The sequence below is a fragment of the Podarcis raffonei genome, chromosome 10 (assembly GCF_027172205.1).
Source record: "Podarcis raffonei isolate rPodRaf1 chromosome 10, rPodRaf1.pri, whole genome shotgun sequence".
NCBI lineage: Eukaryota > Metazoa > Chordata > Lepidosauria > Squamata > Lacertidae > Podarcis > Podarcis raffonei.
The window spans coordinates 54,214,479-54,225,905 of NC_070611.1; the positions used below are offsets into that span (position 1 = coordinate 54,214,479).

The 11,427-nt window shown below is 45.6% G+C and overlaps 1 protein-coding gene across 4 annotated transcripts; it reads right to left on the reverse strand.

The window, feature by feature from the left end:
• Positions 1–452: 452 nt before the first annotated feature.
• On the reverse strand, positions 453–10,512 carry LOC128421935 (protein mono-ADP-ribosyltransferase PARP12-like). Of its 4 annotated transcripts, none has more exons than XM_053405280.1 (8): positions 10,200–10,512; positions 8,139–8,359; positions 7,667–7,787; positions 5,920–6,016; positions 5,135–5,213; positions 4,440–4,570; positions 1,605–1,756; positions 453–942 (listed from the first exon to the last, which is right to left on the reverse strand). In XM_053405280.1, the coding sequence occupies exons 2-8, from the start codon at positions 8,220–8,222 to the stop codon at positions 662–664; spliced, it is 945 nt and encodes a 314-aa protein (XP_053261255.1). In that variant the 5' UTR covers positions 8,223–8,359; positions 10,200–10,512; the 3' UTR covers positions 453–661. The 4 variants fall into 4 exon arrangements, with proteins under 4 accessions (XP_053261255.1, XP_053261256.1, XP_053261257.1 ...); XM_053405281.1 differs by having other exon boundaries at positions 1,605–1,752; positions 4,451–4,570; positions 5,135–5,216; XM_053405279.1 differs by having other exon boundaries at positions 456–942; positions 5,135–5,216; positions 10,200–10,511.
• Between the last annotated feature and the right edge of the window lie 915 nt (positions 10,513–11,427).

The window sequence follows — 11,427 nt, forward strand, 5'->3', positions numbered from 1 at the left end:
GGTGGCAATCATTCAAAGCAAAACTGGATGTGAAATTTGGAGTAGCTTACTTATAAAAAAAAGTAATCTTCTAGATCAGAATGTTCCTTCATTGTATGTTTTTTTGGCACTTGTGCCCATCTTATGTGAATATAAAAGGACTTATGGACCAAAGCCACCTTTGGCTACACTTTAGAGCAGGGCTGGGGGACCAATGGGCCTCCAGTCACTTCTGAACTACAGCTCTCATCATTCTTGACCACTGGTCCTGCTAGCTAGGGATGATGGGAGTTGTAGTCAAAAAACAGCTGGAGACCCAAGTTTGGGAAACTCTGGGTTATGCAGTCTGGAGCTGATGGGAATTGTCCCAATGACATTTGAAGGGCCACAATTTTCCCACTCCTGCTTTAGAGTGAAGGCAATGGTCAATTATACAAGCAGTCAGGAGTGGTGCCAGATGGGTGTGGTCAAAAACCTTTCAGCTCCAGTAACCTTTAAGCAATGCCTACAATCCAGCTAAGAATATGGGTTGTTCACTTGTAACATTTAACGTTTTTAATATGCAGAAGTAAAATAAGTCACAGTAGCCTTTTAAATAAGAAATTGTTAAAGTTTTAGATATATAAAAAAGGATTTCAAGTCCATGTTTGGAGGAGGAGGAGGAGAGGAAGATTGCTGCCCTTTACATGACCACACAATGGGACACTGGCTGATACTCAAATATGTACGCTGGGTAAATCTGATACTTCTCAAAGATGACAAAAATAGAAGGATCAAGAACGTTGTCCACACAGCTATCATAAAAGTTGTTCGATTGGTTAGATCTCGATGGAGGGCGGAGGTAAGCAGGATTTCCTTGAACATAATCTCCAACCAGAACTTTAGCTACAAACATGCTCCTGATGTGGGTATCCGATTGGCAATATGCATGTGAGTAACTGGCGTCTCTGGCAAAATAACTTCCTGAAAGAAGAGATGTCTGTAAGAACCAAGCAAGCCAATGTGAGTTTGCTGCACAAATAATAATCTTGAACATTTTAGACCACTCCCTTCCTTTTCGATGTGCCATTGCTCATGTAGCCAAAATAGCATCATCCACACCCAACAGGGAGTATCAACAGGCTCATGGAAACCCTTCGTGTGGGGGGAACCCTCCAAAATAGCCCACTGAGGCTGTTCTGGACGCAGGGTGTGTGTTTTGCTCACTGTGATATTCTCTTGCCTTTGTGCTCACACATCTGCATTCTCTGCCTACCTCCAATACCAGCCCATTTGGTGACTTGCACAGGGCAACCGCAAAGGTGTGGAGAGTAGACTTCTGAAGAGGAGGGGCAGGGGAGCAAGTGGATATAGGAGATCATTCAATCCCAGATATTCAGTTGGCAAAAGAATCACCAAGGTCCCCTAAGCCTTCCACATTGCTGCGGACTTTCAACAAACACACTTTTTTGTACTTGATTGGTGTTGGAGAGGATTAAATTCTGCTGAGGACTTAATATCAGACTATAGACAGGGTATGGTATGGTCCTTGCAATTTGTGTGTGTGTTCCTCTCAGGTTCATTGCACACTAGATGGAGAAAACATGCACAGCTACGCACATTTCTTGCCCGCTCTGAATTGGTACCTTTTCCATAGAGAGTCCCATGGGTGCCACAGATTCTCCAGTCAAAGTTCTGCCCACAGATGTCATGCAAATGGTGTTTGCTGGTGCCATGGAACAATAACCTCTCGTCTACCTTGTCCCCCCCATTCATCTTCTTCATCTGCTCTTTCTGCCTAGAAACAGAAGCATCTACTTTATAAAAAAATAAACACACACTCCGAGTCAAACTCAATGCACGCAAGAATTAAAACTCCTTTCCCTGAACCAGCCCTCAGGCAATGCAATGAAAGGATCAGCAAGTCCATTTACACATTTGCCAGCATAATTTTATACACTTTTTTTCTAGCAGAGTAGTCAAATAATTACTTTCCCAAGAACTACTAGCTTACTATATTGTAACTATGTATACTCTACATTAAAATCCAAATTCTACACCAAGCAAACCTTTAGGTCTTGGAGGATGGATGGCGGCTAACAGATTGAGGTTGAATCCTGACAAGACAGAAGTACTGTTTCTGGGGGACAGGGGGCGGGTGGGTGTGGAGGACTCTCTGGTCCTGAATGGGTAACTGTGTCCCTGAAGGACCAGGTGCACAGCCTGGGAGTCATTTTGGACTCTCAGCTGTCCATGGAGGCACAGGTCAAATCTGTGTCCAGGGCAGCTGTCTACCAGCTCCACCTGGTACACAGGCTGAGACCCTATCTGCCTGCCAGAGTGGTGCATGCTCTGGTTATCTCCCGCTTGGACTACTGCAATGCGCTCTACATTGGGCTACCTTTGAAAGTGACCCAGAAACTACAACTAATCCTGAATGCGGCAGCTAGACTGGTGACTGGGAGCGGCCGCCAAGACCTCATTAACACTGGTCCTGAAAGACCTACATTGGTTCCCAGTACATTTCTGGGCACAATTCAAAGTGTTGGTGCTGACCTTTAAAGCCCTAAATGGCCTCAGCCCAGTATACCTGAAGGAGCGTCTCCACCCCCATCGTTCAGCCCAGACACTGAGGTCCAGCATCAAGGGCCTTCTGGTAGTTCCCTCACTATGAGAAGCGAAGTTACTGGGAACCAGGCAGAGGGCCTTCTCGGTAGTGGCACCCGCCCTATGGAATGCCCTCCCATCAGATGTCAAAGAAACAAACAACTATCAGACTTTTAGAAGACATCTGAAGGCAGCCCTGTTTAGGGAAGTTTTAAATGTTTGAAGTTTTATACTGTTTTTATTTTTCTGTTGAAAGCTGCCTAGAGTGGCTGGGGAAACCCAGACAGATGGATGGGCTAATAATAATAATTTATTATGGGCACCTCCACTAGACAAGGGAAGCATCAGACTGCTGTGGACTGAAGGCTTCGCCAAGATTGCACAGTCTCACCGTTGGAGTACAACTTACAGCTAGTTTTCATTGCTCATTCTATCTCCTATAGCTGAACTGGGTGGTGGTAGAGATTATGGTCACTAGGCAGCCACTGGTCAATTTCTGTTGGACCACTTAGTGCAAACTCCCCCAACCTACTGCCCTCCAAACATTTTGGACTACAGCTTCCATCAGCCCCAGTCAACACGGCCACTGGTCAGGGAAGATGGGAGCTGTAGATTCAAACATCTGGAGAGGAATCAGGTTGAGGAAGACTGCTGTTTGCTGGGATTCTTGGAAAGAATGGTGGTCAGATTCTGTAAGAGATTACTTCAGAGGCAACCTACATGTGATACTAGTCACATATTTTAATAAATCCTCCAGAACAATTGTCAGGGAGTTCTCCCAACACCTGAAACCACCACCGCCAACCCATGTAGGGACGCTACTGGGCAGCAGGTTGGGTGGCCACTGTGTCCCAAACACTCATCCCAAGGCTGGCATGGATGGGTATCCTGGTGAGTGAGATGGAATCCCTTTGGATAATGGTACCCCATAATCCTCCAGTCTGTGCTGATGCTGCATTGAATGCCCAAGTGGATGCAGTCAACCTCTGTTTGACTGAAACACTACAAAGAAATATCAATGTGCTTCCCTCAAAATATAATCCATGGTCAGCTACATATTTGTGACACCAGGCCGCAAGACTTGAATTCCCACCAAATGATAGAAGAATAGCAGTCAAGTAAGAAGTCATAAGGGACGTGGGTGGCGCTGTGGGTTAAACCACAGAGCCTAGGACTTGCCGATCAGAAGGTCAGCGGTTCGAATCCCCACGGCGGGGTGAGCTCCCGTTGCTCGGTCCCTGCTCCTGCCAACCTAGCAGTTCGAAAGCACATCAAAGTGCAAGTAGATAAATAGGTACCGCTCCAGGTCAGCTACATATTTGTGACACCAGGCCGCAAGACTTGAATTCCCACCAAATGATAGAAGAATAGCAGTCAAGTAAGAAGTCATAAGGGACGTGGGTGGCGCTGTGGGTTAAACCACAGAGCCTAGTACTTGCCGATCAGAAGGTCAGCGGTTCGAATCCCCACGGCAGGGTGAGCTCCCGTTGCTTGGTCCCTGCTCCTGCCAACCTAGCAGTTCGAAAGCACATCAAAGTGCAAGTAGATAAATAGGTACCGCTCCGGCGGGAAGGTAAACGGCGTTTCCATGTGCTGCTCTGGTTCGCCAGAAGCGGCTTAGTCATGCTGGCCACATGACCCGGAAGCTGTATGCCGGCTCCCTCGGCCAATAAAGCGAGATGAGCGCCGCAACCCCAGAGTCGGTCACGACTTGACCTAACGGTCAGGGGTCCCTTTACCTTTTACCTTTAAGGAGTCATAGCCAATTATAGTAGTATCCCCCCTTCACCACAAAAAGAGACAAAGGAAACCACTTCTAGACTCTCATACCATGGTTTCCCATCCCTTGGGGGAGAAGGAAATCAAATACGAACCACTGGAAGACTTGCCAAAGAGACGGGTTCTGAATCCTTTGGAGTCGGTGGATAACATAACCCTCCATGGTCTTCTGAAAGAGTTCCTTAATTTCATTGTATTCTTCAGCAGAATCAGAGATCTCCACCAGCTAGGCACAAATTATAGTGAAATGAACCATTCCATATTTGTTTTCAGCCTATAAATACATTTATACATCACTCTTCTGAAACAACACAAACCCTGTTTTGTGTTTAACATTGCTTTGCACCCATTGAAATTGTTCATTTTCATGGTTTATGTTTATCTTTAAAAATTTGTTTCTTTAGAATGTTGACTTTACCATTAGCTCATAGTACTTGAATCTCTATATTCTGTCTGCCACCTGGCAATGCATTCACTTGAGCAGGTACTTAACTCAGCTCCTCTCAGCTCTCAGCTCCAACACTGCCACCCATTTCTCACTCTCCTTGTGCTAGTGGGCTGCTCTCCTTTTCATTCAGAGGAAGCAGCTGAGAAGCACCATAGCTCAGTGGCAGAACATCAGCTTGCATGCCAGAGCCTCTAGGTTCAATTCCTGGAATCTCCAGGTAGGACATGGGATGTCCCCCATCTGAAAACCTGGAGAGCCACTGCTAGCTCTCCAGAACCAAGCTAGATGGACCAATATAGGCCTTTGGCCAGCTGTGTAGCAGTAAGGGGAAAATGTGAATACCTTATAGCCTACATTAGGCAATGCTGATTGGTCCCAGCTTGAAGGAAACAAGGGGGTGGGAAGAGAAGACTCAAAACGACTGCTGCAGACAAGAGACAAAACAATCATTAATAGCCAGGAGAAGAGGAAGCAGTAATTGGTTCCATTGTTGAACTATTAGGCAATTCGTTCCATTGTTGGAGGATCAAGACTTTCCCCCTAATATTCAACAGATATATCCCCAGCCTTGCTCAGCAGCTAACTCAAGTTTCAATACAATTAAGCACCTTTTGCATTATGTTCGATCTCTTAAGCTAGATGTAGGATTAAGAAATAAAAGATATAGGAGCATTGTTCTATCACTTGCATGGACGCATAATTTCTGAAGTGTGCAGTTTGCCATGTCAAGCTGCAGCGACTGCAGCCCCTTCTATTAGAAGCTCCTGGAGGCCTTGCCCTGGTTTTCTTTTTGGCAACCCACCTTGCAAACCATACCCCGCCCCATCATCTAAAAATTGGAAAACAAGAGAAGCAAGATCACCTTGCTCATCTGCTGATTGCAGCCATGGTTCAACCAAAGGGATGCTATGCCTATTTTGCACATATCCTTTGCATGCATTGATTTAGGTTCGGTGTTTATTTGAAACATTTCTATCCCACCTCTAGGAGACATTCGAGGCAATCTATGCCCAATCCAAGTCACATAGTCAAATATCAAACAAATATATCTTGCCCCCTACAAATATACACAAACAGTTTAGTAGACATTGACCAAGCTAGGCTGAGAATGAAGACATATCCAATACCCCATCTCATTGTCACGTCCTCCTCCAAAGAGCACAAGCTTGGGCCACCTGCAGACTCTTCTCCGGGTTCGGTAGTACAGGTTTCTCTGGAACATCTCTTGAAAGAAACAGTAGTGGTCAGTGTTAAAAATCTCATGTCTATCAGCAGCTTAGAATTAATTTAATTACAGAGAACTACTGAACAGTACAAGGGACGCGGATGGCGCTGTGGGTTAAACCACAGAGCCTAGGACTTGCTGATCAGAAGGTTGGCAGTTCGAATCCCCGCAACGGGGTGAGCTCCCGTCCCTCAGTCCCAGCTCCTGCCCACCTAGCAGTTTGAAAGCACGTCAAAGTGCAAGTAGATAAATAGGTACCGCTCCAGCGAGAAGGTTAACGGTGTTTCCGTGCACTGCTCTGGTTTGCTCTTAGTCCTGCTGGCCACATGACCTGGAAGCTGTATGCCGGCTCCCTCGACCAGATGAGGGAGATGAGTGCCGCAACCCCAGAGTCGGCCACGACTGGACCTAATGGTCAGGGGTACCTTTACCTTTACTGAACAGTACAGGGTCCTGCTTTCTCCCTAAGATATGATCACAATACAGCTCCTGTCACTTTCTTTGTGCACCTTCAGAAAAATCAGGGCTACTACAAAGGACCTGTTGAGTGACCATTCATCCCCATTTGTTTGCACAAAACCTGTGGAGAGGTCTTTACTGAGCATTTGTTCCCACTCCACCCATTTTTTGCGGGGTATTTATACAACAATGAACACTAACCCTGATTTGCTTGCACCATCTTTTATACATCTTCCTGTTAATCATTTGTTCACCCCACTTTTCAGTGCATGTTCCCATCACTTTCCTAACTATAGAAAGTCCAGGTTAGTTGGTTGAAGTGGATCTGTTGTGCTATTTTGGCAGCACGTTTATTCCACTTTAATTGTACAAACCTAAGTTTCCAGTATGCATTTGACTCTCCTGCAGAATAATGACTGCCTGGAAGCACATCCAACTAAATGCAAATCCCTATGTGCAGAACAGCAATAGAGTCCTCTGTGGACTTCACCAGGTTTGCATCCAGCCAATGCATTACAGCAGGTCCACATTAAAAAATCTGGTTGTCCTCTCCCTCACTCGACAAAGGGTATGTAGAGGAAGACATTGTAATGAAACAGCTTGTTCTTGAGCCTTAGAAATCGTTACTATAAAGAATGGGACCAAGGACTGAGTCATTTGTTACATTAGCACATGTTAAATTTCTCAGAAACTAGCACCATTTTTGTATGGCGAGGTATCTACATGGAACATCTTCAGTGTGGTAAAAAGAGAGGGAGTCAAGAGTTATGTCAGAGGAATCTCTCCTGCTAAAGGCTGCTGTTCTGAATCGTCCTGCACAATTCTAAAAGTTATTTATTTGGTTGTGGGCAGTTCCTCTGTTAAAGTGTTGGCCTTCCTATTTGTTGCAGTTGCCTCCTCCCTTTACTCTATCCTTTGTGCGCCTGGCAGTGATTGGGCCTCAGAGCGCCAGCAAGACCTTGCTAGATACTGAAAGCAAAAACACTGCGTTTCAGCTTTGCAAGTACAAGGTATACGCAGGAGAATATCATTTCCTCTTCTCTTGAAACAAGGTGCTGCCTCATAGCTAGCAACGCTTTTGTGTTGGGACTGGTAGAACGCAGAAATACCAAAAACAGCAACAAGTTTTGTGAATGTAGAGATTGGAAGAGCATTACGCCACCCCTACCTTAATGAGGATGATACACTACCTTGGAAATTTACTTCATACAGCTGAGTACCAGCATGGAAGAAGACAACGCCTCTGTGGTCTGCCTGGTAAGCAGCCTCCAATTCTTCTGATGATACTGTGGCAGCACAGTGCTCCAAATGCTACAGAGAGGTGTTGGAAAGGGAGACAGCAGAGTATCCATTGGCTTTGAGCTTTTTGATTTTCAAGAGACTTCAGCAAACTTTGAAATTGGCCTTCCCCAATCAGATGCCCTCCAAATTCTTTTGGACTACAACTCCCATAATTCCTGCAACTTGTCTTTGTCAGCCCCTAGGCCAGTCTTCTCCTCCAGGTGTTGTTGGGACTCCCCCAGAGGAGAAGGCCGTGAAAATAGTAGCGGGACTATTGCTCGCTGGGAGGTGAGTAGCTGTGCTATTACGAAGGGCAGTAAAAGACACCACTCAGTGAGAGTCATTAAGATTTGGCTCAGCAGGAGAAGAAAGGTACCTCACCTTTTTCCCATACTCAATCCACCTGTCAGCTTCATCCAACCAATACCAGATGAATTCTATTCTGACAATGGAGTCTAAGAGCATGACAATGGAGTCTAAGAGTGTTCAGGGATGGGTCTGTTGTTTCATCTGAAGCTAGTCCTCTTTGGAAGACCTCCCCCACTTCAATAAGCATGGGAAAGCGAAAGACCAGCTGGGGAACAATGATTCCAAGCTTTAACCTGAAACATAAAGTTAAAACATTCATTAGCATCACATCAAGGAGATTAGCCAATGCCTTTATACAGGAAGCTACCTTATGCCAACTCATTCTAGGCCATTGTTGTCTGTCCAAATCCATCTGCCCTAGGCAGTACGGCCCAAGGTCAGGCATGATGGGAGTTGTCAGCCAACAACATCTGGATGTCTATAGGTTGCCCACCCCTGCCCTATTCTGACCGGCAGCAGCTATCCAGGGTCTCCAGCAGAAGTTACCCATCCATCCCCTGCTCCCTTTTTAATTGCATGTACCAAGTACATGCAAAGCATGTACTCATCACATGCATAAGGACATCCCACTGAACGATGGTCCCTTCCCAGAAGGATTTTTTTTAGAGCATCAGGAGGCAATAAAGCACTTTAGGAGAGGAGAGATTCCACAGATAAGGAGAACTAGCCCTAGTAGATCTGGGTGGAATGACTGTGAGCACAGAGGGTTTGCTACCCTCAAACTGAACTGACCACAGCCATGAGATATCGACCAGAAACTAGGGTGGGCATGTGTCCTACTTTAAGGATGGCTGTCCTCTTTTTTAAGAGCTGTCAAAGGACAGTTCTCCATTGGAAGGTAATGTCCATTGGGAGGGCTAGCCAGTCCGGATCCAGGCTAAAGAACCTCAAGGAGAGAGAAAAGGCACCTTCATATTACCCAGCAACCCTGAGCCCTTGGGTAGCAGGCACACCCAGGTTACAGTCTTTCCCGCAATGTCAAATTATAGCCATTTCTAAATTTACAGCTATACACATAAATTAGCATATGCAAATGTTACATGTTATGCTCTCTTTTTTAGCAAGGGCCACCCCACCCATCTAGCCATATATTGGTTTGTAAATTGAGCCTAATGGTTGCTTAAAGTTTGCTTTCTGGTGTGTTACATTCCCCTTAAAGTAACCAGAGTTATAACAAGCGCAAACTACTCCAGGAAAATATGCCTGTCTTATCCAGTACCGCCAGAGGTTAAAGGCCTTTTACTTTTGTTGCAAATGCTTTCAGACTTTGCCTCTTCCTCAAGCAGCTTTCGGTTTCCACCTGGCCTTTGCTTACAGCAGCGTCACTCAAATGTTTTGAAGTGGGATTGACTTGTAAACTTCCAAAACGCCTCAGGGCCCACTTGCAAAACTAACACCATATTTTGAGTTCTGCTTTTTCCCCATTGCAACAGAAAATTCAAGACTACCAAATCAGCAGTTAACACTGCAGAGGTTTGTCTACCTCCCCCATTTTTTAATGCCTAGATTGCTCTCTCTATTCCCAATGTCCAGGCTGCGAGTGTCCCCCTGCCATCTCTGTGCTCACAAGCTTACTCAGCAGTAACCTTAGGGGTAAAAGAGCATTTGACAATCCATCCAGCCAGATATACTTTTACTGCACCAAACTTCTTAGAGGTATACACATCACATTGCAAGAAAGGAGATTCTAAGTGAACATCAGGAAGAACTTTTGGACAAGAAGAGCTGTTTGACAGTGGACTCTCCTTCCTTGGAGGATTCTAAGCAGAGGTTGGGTGGCCATCTGTCATGAATGCTTTAGCTAAGATCCTTGTATTGCAGGAAGTTGGACTAGGTGACCCTCAGTGTCCCTTCCAACTCTACAAGTCTATGATTCTATACCCGGAAGTAAACAAATGATTCTTTAAAACATGTTCTTTTTTAGACAGGGATGGGTAACCTGTGGCCTGACAGATATTGTTGGAGCACAGTGCCAATAGGCTCAGCAGTCCATCAACTTCTGGAGGGCCAGAGACTCCCCATTGCAGCTTTAAGAGCACTTCAGGAAAAGGGACAGCTCTTCTCCCCACTTACCTTTTTCAGTCTTTGCCAGAGAATTTCTGCGGCGCATCTCACAGGAAAGCCAGCAGGGGGGAAAAGACTTGTTATCCTTGCCCCTCTTGTGTGAAAACAATCCTGTTACAATTGAGTCATATTTATAGTCCAAAGCCAATTCAACAGGAGACCAAGTCAGGTAGGATTCAAGGCAGAGTAATATTTTTTAAAAAGAGCAATAATTAAAAAAGCTACAAAGGAGAACAACAACAGAAATCTCAATCAGGAGAAACTTCTAGCCTTGACTTTCCATGGATCTCCTTCCAGCTCAACTGCCCTCTAATCAGCCCAGCCTTGCAAGCCCCACCCTCCAGCCTCTTGGCTTTCCTGGCTAGATAATTAACTGGATCACCTGTGAGTCAAAGGCTCAGTTAACTCTTTCCAATGCCTTTCTGCCATTGAGAAATGTGGCTCATGCAAACAGGGCTGTCAGCTACGGTGGCTAGTTTTGAAGGGCTGTTGTTGTTGTTTAGTCATTTAGTCGTGTCCGACTCTTCATGACCCCATGGACCAGAGCACGCCAGGCACTCCTGTCTTCCACTGCCTCCTGCAGCTTGGTCAAACTCATGCTGGTAGCAAGTAAGGGGAAATGTGTGTGCGTCTTATGGAGCGAGTGCAGGCTGTGCAGCTATCCCAGAAGCCAGAACAGCAAGAGGGATTGCTGCTTTCACTGCGCAGCAATCCCTCTTGCTGTTTTGGCTTCTGAGATTTAGAATATTTTTTTTCTTGTTTTCCTCCTCCAAAAACTGGGTGCGTCTTGTGGTCTGGTGCGTCTTATAGAGCAAAAAATACGGCACCTTCCTGCCAGAGCGGTACCTATTTATCTACTTGCACTTTGACATGCTTTTGAACTACTAGGTTGGCAGGAGCTGGGACCGAGCAATGGGAGCTCATCCCGTTGCGGGGATTCAAACTGCCGACCTTCCAATCGGCAAACCCAAGAGGCTCAGTGGTTTAGACCACAGCGCCACCAGCGTCCCTCTCCAGCATCCTAGATCTGCCCAATTAGCATGAAATGGGAGCTGTTTAGCCTCTGTAACCTCCAAAGCTAAAGCCAAGGGAAACTGCTTTGCAGAACTGTGCATAATAGGCAAATTTGAGTATAAAAATGTGTATTGCAGGATAAATTGACATTGATGGATTTTTATAGGATTTAAAAAAAAAAAAGATTTGCAAACCAAAGTGGAAATGTGATAATTTAGGATTG